At 34.4% G+C, this 16408-nt stretch overlaps 1 protein-coding gene across 2 annotated transcripts in view; it reads left to right on the top strand.

Annotated features, from left to right (window-relative positions):
* HERPUD2 (HERPUD family member 2) overlaps positions 1 to 13673 on the top strand; it is a 32287-nt gene extending 18614 nt beyond the window's left edge. The window contains exons 5-9 of one of the 2 annotated variants that reach the window (XM_004676851.2): positions 192 to 346; positions 8671 to 8793; positions 11233 to 11556; positions 12254 to 12371; positions 12833 to 13673. In XM_004676851.2, the coding sequence (XP_004676908.1) occupies positions 192 to 346; positions 8671 to 8793; positions 11233 to 11556; positions 12254 to 12371; positions 12833 to 12994 (882 nt within the window). In that variant the 3' untranslated portion in view covers positions 12995 to 13673. The remainder of the gene's footprint in view (positions 1 to 191; positions 347 to 8670; positions 8794 to 11232; positions 11557 to 12253; positions 12372 to 12832) is intronic. The other variant, XM_012721072.1, reaches the window with a different exon arrangement.
* The last annotated feature ends 2735 nt before the right edge of the window (positions 13674 to 16408 follow it).

Raw genomic sequence — 16408 nt, 5'->3', positions numbered from 1 at the left:
GGATTAAAAAAACATTTTGATTTCCTTAGCTCTATAGTCTCACCAGAATTAAAGTATCTACTTTGGGCATAGGATTCAAATCAGCAAATTCATAAAGTTTAGTTATTTAAAAAGGGGATTTTATAAATACATTTTTAGCAGTGTGTTTGACTTAAATCTCCTTGAAAAAATAATTATATTTTTGTTTGTAGAGTTCAGATCAATCAGGATCAACAACTCCATCATCCAGTCAGGAACCCCTGTCGTTAGCTGCCAGTTCACCCTCAGAAGGATTAAGGCAACGTACCCTTCCACAAGCACAAACCGACCCAGCACAGAGTCATCAGTTCCCATATGTAATGCAAGGGTGAGTGAAATCATGGTAACTGTGGGTAGCCCTCTTTTTTTTTTTTCTAGGTATAAGTGACATAATGTTACATTGTAGATCTCTTATAAATCTGTTACTTATAACTTTCATGGTAGCCCCTCTGAAGCAATCCAAGTATAGTTTAAAGTTTATTTATATAATTATGTGTTTTGCGATTTTAGAGGGTTTAGTATAGCAGTTCACTTGAAAGATGGTAATATAGCTGCAGCATCAAGGGCCATGCTTTTCAGTCTTTAATGCTCATGCTGACTATCAGATTCTGATTAGTAGGTCTAATAGCTCCTCAAGTTTTATATTTCCAGCAGGTTCTCAGGTGATGCTGATGCTTCTGATGCATAGGCCACATTTTGACTAGCTGGGACCTAGGTGACTAAAAAAGTTGTTGTCTTGTTATAGTTCTATCCAGATTAGTTTTCTGGGGAACAAGTGGGTGAATGAAGTGTTCTTGGAAGAATATAGCAATTATTAAAAAGTTCCATAGGTATATCTAATCAGTAAAACTGATGTAGGGTAAAATTGTGAGTTATTTTAAGGACTGTATTGTATAAGTTTGTTAGTACATGTGTCTAAAGTCTCTGCTAAAGGAGTTTACTTAAGCTCCTATTGCTATCTTATACTTAGTAATTACAGCAGACCTCTTGAGTTATGCAACTCCTAGGGAAATTACTGCTACCAGCCATAGTACATCTTTGACCACTCAAAGAGTGTGGTCATGGAGAATATAGATTGTACCTGGTTTTTGTCTGAAACCATAGTACTTTGCCCAGGAACTATTGTTACTTTTGAAGTAAAGGAAACGTGAGTATCAGGTAGTGATAATTATTTTACATTGCATGTTAAACTGTTAGTCTTAAGTGTGTGGCTCTCCTCCAGATCCATGATGGTTTGAGAGTGAAAATAAAGAAATAGGTAGAACCCCAGAATGGAAGTAAGTGATAGAACTAAGTAGCAGCCTTTGATTGCTGTGCTAATAAACAAGATAGCATGAACTTTCAGTTAGCTTTTTACTTAAAACTTTCAACTTAATTCTTAAGGTAGAAGGGCAAAGATGACTATACAGCAAAATATAAGGAAACTTATTTTGTCTCATATTTCTTGATTGTGAAGCTTTCTTCTGAAAATAAGTATTTGGATGAGACTTTAGAAAGTACCTATGAAGCAGCTTTTATTTTTAGAAAATGATTACTACAAATCAAAACTTAAATATAAAAAGCACTATTCTCTGGGTTCATGTTATAGAATAGTAACTTAAAATACATTGTATTTTAGGTGACTCACTTCCTCTTTTAGTGGAGTGAGACAGTTCAGTTCCCCTGAGTTTATACAGAGTGCTTTTACTTACTTGTTTTAATCCAGTAGTAGTGATGTAGAGTAGTGGGAGTACTAGGCAAATAATAAACCTGGAAGCTTATTCATTTCCCTAAACTAACTATTGAGGAAATCAACAAATAAGAGAGATAAAGGCATTTAGTTTCAATAATATATTAGACAGATTAGAAAAATCTGACATAGTATTTATTTTGTAATAAATTTTTGTAATACCTTCCACTAGTCTGAGTGTACTTTTTTAAATTAGAAATATTATCCTATGATAAGTAGAATAAACCTTTCTATCAATAGAAAACATAATGCAGACTAGACATATTTCCAGATCCATAATTTATAAAATTTATATGGGTTTTCATCATAAAGCTATACCAATTTGTATACTCTATTGAAGAATGTATATATTTGGCTTTACTGCATAATGAACTCAAGGTATCAGTGGCTTAAAACGACATTTTTTATTTTCCTTACTCATGATGTGTTAGTCACTTGGGACATTTCTTTTTCAGGCTATAGATTGAATTCAGATCGGCTTCTTGTTTTTCATTTTCTGTGGCCCATTAGCACCCTAGGGCATGCTCTTCTCATGGCAAATGACAAGACCACAAGAATAACCGAGTGCATAAAATATCTCTGTGTGGTTTACATTCTTTAACACCTCACATTTCATTGGCCAAAACAAGTCACCTGGCAGTAGCATTTGGATGGGGAGGTATTGCTAAGTTTCAAGCAATGCTGGTGACAACTTAATTTTCCTGGGTGGGGATAAGGAGATAAAGCTGAGTTTTAGTATTTGCTGATTTCTGTGGTGTTTCATGCTTTTTCCATGACTGATTCAAGATATACTAAGGGTGAGTTCATAAAATTTTGAGCTTTAGCAGTTAGTTTTGTAAGCTGGTATAAACTGGCACAAGCCAGCTCTGTCAACGTATGGCAAAGTGTGCTTATATAATCCTTTTATAGAAGAATTTGAGAATTGGGGCAATCTTCTAGCATAAATGTTGGGTTATTGAATTTTTTTTTCCCCACTAAAGATAACTATCACCACAATCAACATTCTTAATCCTACTTACATATTAACAAACACTCTTTTAGATTATGTTTTGAGAGGGGAATTTCCCAGGTCAAAATAATCTTGAGTTTTGGAGGCTCCTAAAGACTATTAAAAAGTTGCAGCAGGGCCCTCCCTGGTGGTGCAGCGGATTGGAGTGCCACACTGCAAAGCTAGCTAAGCCAAGTGTGGCTGCTTCAATGTGAGTTCAATCCCCTTCCTGGAGGTGATCCACACTGCGCTGCAGACCTCTTCTGTCTTGTCCGCTGTTCCCTTCAGCAGTGTACTTTGTCTATCTGCCTGTTCTGCTCCCCACTCTGTCTCTGGTGAAGCATCTTGCTGCCCCTGCATCTCTGGCCCATATTCCATTTCTGTATGCATAAATAAATAAAATCTTAACAAAATTGCAGTAAAAAAAATTATGCCAGATTACTCTCCCAGTAACAATTGCTTTCAGAGAGCCCAATTCTCTATAATTTACAAATACATACCTACCAATGTGATAAATTGGAATGCCCTTGCTTTATTTGTGGCATGAGAAAAACACTCTTTTTGTTTTGTGAAACACCTGTTTGTTGGCCTGTTGATATTTTTTTTTTTTTTGGCCTGTTGATATTTTTAAAAATTCATTTATGACAGTTCCTTATCAAGGATGGTATTAAGCATAATGCATACTGAACACTTAGTCCAAGTCACACAATGTATTCAGCACTTACGTGCTTAATTGTATTGAACTTTACACCAGATCTATGATCTAGGTGCTATTTTCACTTAATGGATGACAAAAAGGAGGCTTCAAGATTTTATGGTTTGTCTGTGTTCATAAAAGTCAGTAGCACAAATAGGGTTCAACTCCATTCCGACTTGAAGTTAACAGTCCTGTTGAAGTGACTGTCTTGTGATTTGTTTTAATGTTTTTTTTTTTCCTCAGTGTCATTTGTATTCTGATTTCATTTATAATGGTGGTTCTCTCTCTTCTAGTCAGATCTACTGGTCATATTTTATGTATTGGCGACTGAATAAACAAAGTATAGTGACCTTTTGACTTTACTTAGTAAAGTGTACTTCAGATTTTGTTGTACACTAAGCAGTGTACACAGGAAAATGAACTATGTATTTGTTTTTACTAGAGTAAGTCAGATAGGAGAATGTTACTATCTGCTGATGCGCTGCCGTGTTCTTGAATAAAGAACTGTGGGAGTCCAGGGGAAGGAGTGACTGGTTCTGCTTAGAGGAGAGGGGAGAGCTTCGTAGGTGGTAACATTTGAGGTGACTTTATGGGAAGTTCAGCAGAGAGAGCAAAGCAAGCGCTGAGTCTTAAAAAGTCATATTCTGGAGCAAAATGGAGATTCAAGGTAGTCCCTCTGTGGTTGTATGGACTAGTGGGGAAAGGAAGACTGGTTTAGAATAATTTGTTCCTGATTGTTGGTTTCCAGTTACTTTTACCTCCTTTTTAATTCTTAGCCTTTAAACATACCAATAGCTTTCAGGTACTTATTTAGGAATAGACTTTTTCTAATTCTTGGCTTTTGCCATAATCTCTATTGTCTACCATTTTCATGTGTTTCCATGAATTTCCTTTGCTCCCTTTTTCTGTGTCTAGTTTTTATTTTATAGTATAGGCTATTTGAAAAGGAAAAAAACTATCAGAACATGTGCCATCCAGTGATTTTCTCCCACATGAATACATAGCAGCATTTTCTTTACTGTACCTTTCCAAGGTACAGAGGAGAGATGAGGTTATCCTTTTTTTTGTTTTTCTTGCATAAAGAATGTGATGTTTTATGTAGAAATCGACATGCACATATTCCAAATAGTTAACATTTTCTGTATATTTCTGGTTTTATTTGCCTCTTTTCAGGAAGAGACACTCTTAACTAACAATTATTTTAAATTATAAAAAATATGTTTTTTGAAGATTTTGAGGGGGCTGGGAAAATGGTGCCAGATGCTGAGCTCACCACTGTCACATACAACTAGTTTGCAGCAGAATAAAGCCAGTCACTCCTGAAGCAAAACAGATGGTGACAGCATACATTAGGAGTAATATCTGGAGGAGCAGTGAGATAAAGAGTGAGCAGTGAGATAAAGAGGTTACCCACAGAGGCAGGTGCGGAAAGTCCTATCAGGCCAGTATGTCCTGCAAGTAGAAGAGTAAAACAGTCGAGAGTAGAAGAGGGCCCTTGCATGGTAGCCTTCAGCAGGATTCATTGAGCCTGGGCATGGGACCTGGAAGCAGTTCCACCAGTGATAGCCCTTGGTAGGATTCAGTGATCCCACGGACAAGACCTGGAAGCAACCCTTTGTAAATGCCAAAGGTGATAGATCAGGTTTTTTATTTTATTTTTGCTTTTGTTTTTAGAGTGTCACTGTGAATTTATGACTTTAATGTTTGTGTCATACTGTGTGGAGTATCTATCTACAGACTGAATATAGTCATTCATCTTTGTACTCATATTGCTCCATGTCAAGATGGGAACATGTTCAATTTGTCACCTGTGTCTGCTTGCTATTATTTTAGTAATTTTTGATAATGTCCTAGACTTATACATGATAAGATATCTGAGGATCATCTTGACCCCATTCCTAGGGAACCCAAATGAGAAATAGTACTTGGAGTAAAAAAGTTTTGTGGTTCTTTAGGATTTATCCTATTAGAGATATAAAGATAAAGTACTATCTTTTAAATTCAGTAGAATAATTCTTCTTTGTGTGTTTATACCATCAAACTTGATACAGCTTCATTTTATATCATCAAACTTGATACAACTTCATTTGTTTCTTTAAATTTTTAATATCTGTTTTTTTCTAGCTTTTTTCTTAATTATATAATGTGGTTCTATGGTTTCTGTCTTAAATCATAGAAACCTACTTTCATTTTTATTCCCCTCTTAAGTTCTTTCCTTCTATGTATACTATTTTTTTTTTGCTTATCTAGCCACTGTTTGTGAAAATTTAAGAAAGTATATGTATATATACATGCACATAGATTATATATACACTTAACTTATGTGTGTATATACATACACACACAAATACTACCTACTTGTTCTAATTCAGAAGGTAGATTATTATCTGTATTCTCTTGGTTTTTAACAGACTATTCAGGGAGAGGTTACCACACAGGAATATATTAAGATCATTTTCTTTACCTTTTTGTAGTAACTCACTAAGTGCATGAACTGTGATATCCAGTCTCCTATTAATGAATATTTAGTTGTTTCCTGTCTTTATTCTTAGAAAATAATGTTATTGTTTATAACTTTTTGCATATATCGTTTCACTTTTGCTCTTTTATTTAAGATACATTCCTAAAATAGAAATGGATCAAAATATATAGGTCAGAGAGTAAAATGCCTTCATAGATGTGAAATTAAAAACAGGCAGTTTTGATGTGGTGTTAAGTATTGTATGATAAGGCTCTCCACCCACCCCCCTTTCTTTTTTTAAATCCTGAATTATTACCTTTTCCTCTAGTTTCTCTGTATTATTAGGAGAAAGAGGCCTGGGAATGGGAATAGATTTATTATGTGGTTCTTAAGAGGGATGAGTATGTACAAACATTTACAGAGCAAGATGTGAGATTTTGTCCATATTTCATATTTCTTTAAGCTTATTTTCAGAAGCCAAATTATTTGGGCAGTGGGGTATAAGTGAACATATTCAAGGGTATTCAATTTCATAAAGTTTTTAAAAAAGGTTTATTCCTTTCATACTTATAGATGATTTATACTTATACCCCTTGTCAATACTGTTTTTATTTTAATTTACATTTATTTGGTGTCCTAAAGATGATTACTCTTTCTGTGAGTTTATAGTAACTATATCACAGAAAAATAGTAACAGAAAAATACTTTTTCTAAGTCCTGTCTCTTTAAATTTTATGACCTTAAATATGTTGATTGCTTTTCTGTGTTTTCTTGTATTGTTTATAAGTTAGGAAGTTCCTTATTACAGAAACTTGGTGAATGGTCAATTATGGGATTTTTTTTTTCCCTTTGGTTTAACTCTTAAAATTTTTTTTTTTAGTCCTTTTAAGGCTTAGTTGACTATTTGGAATGAGATAAAGCTTTCTCTTCACCTTTTCAACAATCACTTTTTCCAGTACAACAGAGTAATCATTTCTATCCTCTTAATGATGCATCATCTAGAATATATTAAATTTCTGATGTAATTTTCATTGACATGTTATATATTTTAATAATAACTCATAATTTAATATCAAATAAATCTTTTATTTCTTATTTTCTGGGAAGTGGGGCGAATAACATCTTTTTAAAAAAAGATTTATTTATGCATATAAGAATTGGTTTATAAGTGGAAGGGTGGGGTGTGGGGGTTGGGGGTGGGATGGATCTAGGGGGGAGGGTGAGAGGAGGGAGCAGAACAATCTACTGAAATACATTGCTGAGGGGAGGAGCAGGTGAGAAGGGAGACGTCTGCTGCCCATGTGTGTCAGCTGCCTGGTGGGTTCAAACTCTTGCTTCACTGGCTGGTGATAGCCTGATAGCCCTGTGTCTTTAACCATTGTGCCACCAGGGAGGCCCAAATAAGAATAACATGTTTACTGAAGGATAATTAACACAACTGAAAGGTGTAGTATGGCAGCTTTGGCCTGGAGTATATCTTAGTAATATATAGTCAAGTAGTTCTTATCTTAGTTGAGAGAAATGTTGGAAACATTTAGGGAAGTTATTTTTTGACAACATATTTTAGTAATCAACTAATTTTCTTTGCTGCAAGAGGATGAGGTGGGAAGCTATAAAATTTTTTTCCAAGTGATTATTAATGGTCTTTTCTTCCCTTGAACTTTCAAAAGAATGACAAAATCCCATCTTCCTATTTTGCAGCTGAATTAGTGGACTTTTTTGAGGTATAGTATTTTGTCATAGTGATATAAATTGGTGGAACTCTAGTTTCAGGGTAATGGGTTTTTTCTTTGTTGGAAATACTAAGAAAATTTAAAGTATGCATCATAGTGTTGTCAATGCTATATTTAGGTATGAGATTTGCTTAAAGTACCCTATGAGGAAAAGTTCTACTACTACTATTTTAGAGATCAAGAAACTGAGGCAGAGAAGTTATGTATAAACTTCTACAAATTTTGCTAAATTAATAGAAGTTTATCCTATTTTTACAATGTATATGTTATATTGATCTTGATTCTTAAGAAACTATTTTACAGATTTTTTAATGCTCATTTTTTATTTGCAGGTTGCAGTTGCTATATTTTAAATAATAATATTCTATACAATATCATTTGGCTAGTTTCTCTATTCCTCTTAATATTTCATCAAAAATTAATTTAAGGGCTTTGATTTATATGGAAGAATGTATTAACAATGAATTTCTTTTTTTACTTCTTATGCAGTAATGAGAAGATATCAAATGTTATCCTCTTACCATACATTTTGTGGATGATTTCTGTATATTCCCATTAAAACTGCTTGAAGTGTTTATTATTTTATATTCTTGAGGTCAGAGTGTGTCTTACTTAGGGCAGAATGTATTATTATTTTTTAATTTTTATTTATTTATTTTTTAAGATTTATATGTTTGTGCAAACAGAACTGGGGTACAAGCCAGACATGTAGGGGTGGTGAGATGATTCACCAGAGACAGAGTGAGGAGCAGAACAGGCAGATCTTTGAAGTACACTGCTGAGGGGAGCAGCGGATGGGTGAGGAGAGGTCTGCCATACCATGTGGATCACCTCCGGGGCAGGCAGGGATTGAACGCATGTGGAAGTGGCTTTAGCTTCTTAGTGCTGTGCTTTAACCTGCTGCGCCACCAAAGAGGGCCCAGAATGTATTATTTGAAGAATATTTATAATATGTTTCTTTACAGTAAGAGTGATTTATCAGTGGGTAGCTTCTGGTTCGCTTTCAACTTCTAGAACATGAAAGACTTTATCTCTTTATTGCAGAAATGTAGACAACCAACTTCCTGGGCAAGCTGTTCCTGCTGGGTTCCCTGTATATCCTGCTTTCAGCCCACTGCAGATGCTGTGGTGGCAACAGATGTATGCTCATCAGTATTATATGCAATAGTGAGTTGATTTGAATTCATGTTTTTTTCTCACTATGTTATTTGCTTTACTTGCTTTTTCATCCTAAGTAAGTTGATTTTGAATTTCACTTACTAATGTATTTATTGGTCATTTAAAATTGTGAGAAGGAACTTGTAAACACCTCAGTATTTGACTAAAAGAAAACAGACTGACAACCATTTCACATCAACTAACCTGTCCTTGGCTTCTTCCTTCTTCCCTTACAGTTAGCAGTATTCAGATGCTTTCTGTAGTATAGGATCTTATCTATTTAAAAGGAAAAAAACTTAGGAAAGTTTCACTGGAGTGAGGTACAACAAGAGATAGGAAGCAGAATGAAAAAGGGAATAGAAAATATATCTGTTAAAGTCATGATGTAGGGTTCAGTTGTGGTAAGTAATGCTGTTTAGACTGTCAGTATTTTATAAGTCTTGCTTCTAATCAACATGGAACATTCTTAGGACCCAGTGCAGCTTCTCATCCTTCATTCTTCTGGACTTCTTATGTACTCATTTAATATTTCTAGTTCTCTTTTCTATTCTATATTTCTGTGTTTCTGTTATCTTCTTCATTCGTTTTGTCTTTCTGATTACACATTTTGTGTCTTTTACAATTATTTCCCCCTCTTCTTCTAAATGGAAACATTCCTTATTCAGTTTGACAGATATTTGTGTATGTACTATGTGCCTTATTCTGGCAATTGTTCTGGTAGGAAAAACAGGATTCAGTCTTGGGCTGGTCTTGGATTTCTTTCTTCTGTGGTCTGACTTGTTTGCATTCTGTGGATGGATGCTAATTCTTCCTCACCTGTGCTTTGTCCTGTGCTACCTCCACTTAATTGTTGGAAGATTTCCATAGGAAATTAGTCTTTCACCTAAATTCAGTATATTTAAAATTTGGTTCCTTTGCCCTCCTAAGCCTGTCTTCCTCCTTGACTTCTTGACAGTGATACTATCTCTTTTTAATAATCCTATAAGCTCTTAACCTTAATCAGCTATAATTTTGGCTTCTTTTATCCCTGAATCCAGCAACTTACCAAGATGAATTATGTTGTTTCTGTCCTCTCCAACATCTTACTTCTAATATCTAATTTTATATCTTACATCTTTTCTAATTTTAGACCCATTTTACTGCAGTTGCTCTTTTTCCTTTTAGGCTTTTCGCTATGTTTTGTCATACTACTGATAGGTTAACATCCTTAATACGTAATTGAGTCAGTCATACCCCATCTTCCAAAATATCTCATGACCCTCTTGCCTACTGTAAAGTCTGTATTCTTATCCTTCCTCCACGCCTTCCCCCGTGAAATTAATCTGCATGTGCCAATGCTCTCTCTATTGCATAACACTTTGGTTTCAGGTAGGCTCTTTGTACCTTGCCTGTTGCCATGGTACTAGCTATCATTTATATGACTGTTTCTTGCTTGGTACTCCACTGGATGCTTTCTCATTTATATGCCTCATAAAAGCTGTGTAAGTGGGGCTTATTAGTATCTTGTTACTAAATCTAAATGCATCATTTAACTTCTGAACTTTTAATGAAATAGACCACCTATGAATCTGATTATCCATGAGGTAGGCAATGTTTTAGAAACTAAAAAGTCAAGCAGAGACAAGGTATTAGTGTTCTGGCTTATATTGAATGCCTGAAAAACTTCTATTTCATTTTGCCTTTTGATTTTTAAACTTTTTACTGTAGAAACCTTTAAGCATATAAAAAGATAGGAAAAATAAATAGTAGAATGAATACCTATGTACTTGTTACTAAGTTTCATGTTTATCAATTAATGTCACTCTTGCTATAACTTACTCTCTGTGCTGGATAATATAAAGCAAATCCCTGATATATTGTTATTTTATTGGGAGCCTTTTATAGGAAAATTTATTCTGACTTAAGCAGCCAAGTAAGCAAATCTCAGACCATACTTCTTTATAGGTGTTCCATTTGGAATTCCTAAAAATCAAGATTGGGGTTGAGGGCTTGTTATCTGGGATCTAGATAATATTTTAAAACATTAATGCAAATCATTTATCACTGACAGTAGGCATAGGGTAATATATAAACATATCTATTAAAACATGAATCTGAGGGAGAGGGTGAGTGTGGGGGTTTAATAACAAAAGGGACAACTAGTGAAAAGATTTGATTATAAAGTAATTTGTGAAGGAGAGAAAGGTAATGATTAATATGACTATTTTTATCTCTTGCACTTCTCCCCTCCCTCTTAGATTACCAGGCTAAGAGAACATAATTGCCTGAGCTACTCCTGCCATCATTCTTGGCAACTTTTCCAGTGGGATTTGTGCTTACCTATGAGAAGTGGTGCAGACGTGATAGTCCATATTAGGTTTATGAAAAATACTTATGGCTCCCTAGGAAGTTTTGAAAATATAGTATGATAAAGGTTTTTTTCAATTTTTATTTTGGTGACCATTTCAGTCAAGCCGCAGTTTCAGCTCAGGCCACATCAAATGCCAGCCCAGCCCAGCCTGCTGCTTCACAGCCGCTACATTTGGCACATGTTCCTGGAGAAGAGCCCCCGCCAGCTCCAAACCTAGTTGCCCAAGAAAATCGACCAATGAATGAAAATGTTCAAATGAATGCACAGGGTGGTCCAGTGCTAAATGAGGAAGACTTCAATCGAGACTGGCTAGACTGGATGTACACATTCTCCCGAGCTGCAATTCTCCTTAGCATTGTATACTTTTATTCTTCTTTTAGTCGGTTTATCATGGTCATGGGAGCCATGCTACTGGTTTATTTGTGAGTGATATTCATTAACTTTTTGCAGTTTCTTTTACTTACTTTCTAAAACAGCATATAATCTGAGATATAGTAGATAGTCTTGTCATGAATGTTGAGTGAAGAAATATGAATGTTGAACTCTAGATATCATGCACCAAAAGCAAAACAGGTTATGCTGAGTAAGAATGGTTATCAGAATTGTCTGGTAGCAGATTTTTCCTTTATTGTCTTTTATAGAAATTATTAATTTAGTTAAATGTGATCTGTGAAGTTTCTTCAGGGACTTGAGGGAAATGTATGATGCACTTTCATGTAGTTTGTCCTTATAAATTATAGATATCAATAGTAAGTCCTATAATTGTTTTTCTTCATAATTAGACTAACTTTCCCCTGCTCCCCTTTTCCCTAACAGACAATACCCATTTGAATTTTATTTTGTGAAATATAGCAAAAATGATTTTATGATTCCTTATGTATCTTAGTACATAACATAGAGCCAATTAAGCCTGTGATAGACTTTTTAAAAAGATTTAAATGTCCATTTTGCTATCATTGCTTTATGAGGGATGTAGTTTCCTGGGCTTGATGTAGAAGATTTGGTATTTTCATTTATTAGAGCTTTAGGTGTTTTTCTCTTGTAAGATGCTAATGATGTTATAGGGTTATAGGTAAGAAGTTGTGACTTACTCTCTTTTCTCTTTATTTTACTGAACAGACACCAAGCTGGATGGTTTCCTTTCAGGCAAGAAGGAGGTCAGCAACAGGCTCCCAATAATAATGCTGAAGTTAATAATGATGCGCAAAATGCAAACAACCTAGAACTTGAAGAAATGGTATGTTGATGCAGCTTTCAAATGCTTTAAATTAAGATGTTTCCTGAGCACTGTGTGGTATCAACGTGATAAAGCATCTTGTCCAATAAGTGTTTATGGAATGGTACATGAAGAAAAATGAACATTAAACTTATGGTAGCTTCATCCAGGAGTACTTAGAATATAATGTACTAGAATTAAGTGAGAAAAACTAGCATTGTTCCTCAAAAAGCCTAGGAAGATTATGCACATGATAAGAATATATTACATTGAGTTATCCTTTGGATATGAACACTGAAGAATTTGTCAGTTTTGGACTTGACAGAGATGTCTAATAACTACTTGTGTGTTGCTCCTGTATTACATACTCATTTTCCTTCTTTTTTTTACAGCAAAAAACCTTAACTCTGCCCTTTTTCTGTCATGAGGTAGTGGCAGCTATACAAATCACTTAGGAGAATATTTCTTGTTTTGTTTGAAAGGAACGTCTTATGGACGATGGACTTGAAGATGAAAGTGGAGAAGATGCAGGTGAAGATGCCAATGCAATTCAAAGACCTGGATTAATGGCATCAGCTTGGTCTTTTATCACTACCTTCTTTACTTCACTGATACCAGAGGGGCCTCCTCAGGTTGCCAATTGACCTGAAAAACTGTACCAGCCGCAAAGGGAGGGCCTGACTTTAGGAAAGTGTTTTGAATAACAGTGCAATTTCAAAAAATTTATAACTTTCTTTTCATCATCATGTACAGAGGTTTTCTTTTTCTTTAAGCTTCTTATGCATATGAATATTTTAAGCACAATGGACTACTAAATCTGTGATTTTTTTTTTTTGAGATCCTAACAGAGTATAACAATATTGGTCTTCCAGGTTTTATTAATTTCAATTATGTATATTATATCAAGACAGACTTATTTGTGTATCTTATTTCTTTAAAGAGCTGCTTTACATATAAATGTCTATAACTGGTAGCCCATCCCTTCAGTGTGTTATTTGAATAAATATATCTATTTTCTGTGAATTGTTCTGAAAGTTTTAAACAAATGACCTCATAGTTTTTAATAAAGAATATTATTTACCTGAAATGTGCTAGTAGAATCTTGCCTAACAGAAAGCAATAAACTTCTCAACAATTTAAATTTGACACTGAGTAAATAATGAAACTTTCTATTCCAAGGGCATATATCCCATAGTTGGAATTAGTACTTAAAAAAAAAAAAGGCAGCTCTTCAATGGAATTAGTAGAGATAAAATGTTTGATACAGGCAGTACTTTTATAAAATAAGACATGCCGGAAATAACTTCCTGTAATTTTTTAAAATAAAAGGTCAATTATGGTAAACTGTCTTGTGGGCTATTTGTTTATGCTCTCTAATAATGTACACCCTCAGTGACTGATACATAAGGCAGTTAGTACTCTTGCACTTTGTTATTTTTAGCACTAGATGGTGGTGTAGCACCATATTATTTTCATTGCCATTGCTCTCAGAGCAAGATTGTTTCAGAATCATGGAAGAGAAGACTGACTCTTTCTCTACAGTGCCCACCAGAGCAACAGGCCGATAGTGGACATCCAGAGGCAGAAAAATGCTTGTTGGAAGTATCATTAATAGTAATAAAACATGGGAAACAATAGAAATATCTAAAAAAAAAAAAAAAAAGCATGGTTGGATAATTGAGGTGTATCCACTCAGTGGAATGTTGTTCAGTCTTTCTAGATGAGTTACAATCTCAAAAATGCAAATGGTTTTTTGTTTTTTTTAAGACTTGACCTCATGTGCATCCATTCTTAAAAACCTGCTGCAGAGTATGTTTTTAGTAGGAAAGAGTAGTACTCCAGACATTGGAGTTAAGAATTATAGACTTACCAAAAAATATATTTACTGTGCTCATGGAATAACAACTAATAAAGAGTAAATTTTAGAAAGGATGCTGTGGGATACTAGAAACAGGAGATCCTTCAGTGGAGAGGGAATCCTCAGGGTGATGATGAAGGAAGATCCCAGGATGGTGATCACTGTATATTGACAACAGTGAGTTCTTGTGACCTGAGGACTAAATGTCCTGGCAAGACTCAACCAAAACCTTGTCAGCACTTGTCTTAACTACATGCCATTACAGTTCCTGTGCATCTTCTCTGAAGAGTAAGAGAAGATTGCTGTGAATTTAGAAGGACAAATGTAAAGCAACTTCCTCGCTCTGAAGCTATTTCTGATGACCATTCCATACATGGTCCAAAGTACAGTTCTATTAAATGCTTTTAATTTTGTTGGCCCTTATGATCCAGGACTCATTCATGACCTCACTCATTGACACTCCCAGGAAGGACTCTTGCAAATTCTCAGGGCAGCCTCGTCCAGACTGTTACTCAGATACGTTGTTAGCCTCTTTTAAGAGCTGTTATTCAATGTCTGCTCTATCCTTCTCTCACAGTTAGGTTTGGGCTTCCTAGTCAATTTTTTTTATAGAAAAGCAAAGAGTGGATTAACCAAAAGTAAGGAAGGATGAGTTCTTGAGAAAGAGAACTGTGGTGGAGGCCATATGTGTTGAGCAGTACTATCTGGATAAAAAGGAAGACCACATTTGCCAATCTCCCTTGTAGTAAAATTGAGACCATTTAGCTGTTTTCACCAAAGAAAACAGGCCACTTTTTGAGAAAAGCATATATGAATTTACTATGCCTTCTCTTATTTGCAATACTTAACTAGAATCAACAATAATAACAACAAAACCAACAATCATCTAAAATGTTAGAATTATAAGATGGAAAAAACCTAAAGTCTTAAGTTACTGTTGGAGGTGTCTAGAGAGTCCCTTAGCAGGGACTGAGAAGTATGTGTATGTGTTAACCTAATGGGGTTATAAGATCTGTAGCAGCTACAATATACTGAGAGAACTTCTAAAATAGTCATAAAATTCTAAATTGGTTGATGTGTACTTGGATGTTAGTTTTATTGTCATTATTATAACTGCATATATTTATACCTTTTCTGTAGGTATGCGATACAATAAATTAAAGGTATGTGTGTTACATTACACAGTAACACTTAAAGTCACCTTGTATATATTATGACCATCTGTCTTAGATTAAAAGTCAACTCAACCTGTTAGATATAGGAGTATAAATTGGAGCTGTGTTTTGGGAAAGCTTTTTGTAATGTATCAGTAACCTAGATAATATTCTTTGGATAAGTAATAACTCCACTTCTAAGAGTTGAACATACAGATAAAATCCTAAATGTTTTATGCAGAAAGATGCTCATTGCAGTATTATTACTAATAGTGGAAAATGGGGAAAGAAACAATGGTTTGTTAGAGTGTATTCATTTAAGGGAATGCCATGCAGCTTTCCTAAGTGATTGATACTTGTAAAGAATAAATTGAAATCTCAAAAGTGCATACAATAGGCTAGATGAAAACAGGATAATAGATAGTAGAGCTATGTAAAAAAAATCATGAAACAAAAATCTCTGAACCTCATACCTGTCAAACCTATTCTATGCCTCAATATTCTTTATATCATTAGAGTAATTTAGGCACGATGGTTGAACTTCTTAGTTTCTGAGTGTGTTTTTCCCCTATGTTTTAAAATAATTTTATATTTTCAAGGTTTTCTAAATAGTGCAATAGTTTTGTTATTTTTATTCAGAAATACATTTTTTACTGTCTAGGATCCAGTAACTACTTAGATGATCAGAATAAAGAGCTAAAAGTGCTCCCTGAGACAACTCCTACAGTAACCATTCCACGAAATATAGATTTTAACATTTTATTATACATTGTCTTGGGTTTTTCCTTATCGCTTTAAATATGCCCATTATATCTTCATCTTAAGTTTTTCTGCACATCTATATCTACATCCACACAAAGACACACAACAAATACAAATCATTTCAAAGTAAGTGAACTTATGTTATATGCATTATTATATAATTTGTATCTTATTCACTATGGATTTATTTCCTTGTTGGATCATTTCATTTGTAATTTATTATTAAATAAATCAAAATTTTAAAAATAATTTAGATACAATCCAACATATACACTTTATGTTTA

Source organism: Condylura cristata, unplaced genomic scaffold (genome assembly GCF_000260355.1).
Source record: "Condylura cristata isolate star-nosed mole 26May11 unplaced genomic scaffold, ConCri1.0 scaffold00005, whole genome shotgun sequence".
NCBI classification, from domain to species: domain Eukaryota; kingdom Metazoa; phylum Chordata; class Mammalia; order Eulipotyphla; family Talpidae; genus Condylura; species Condylura cristata.
The sequence above is the reverse complement of the archived record's forward strand: the minus strand, read 5'-3'. Positions and strand labels throughout refer to the sequence as shown.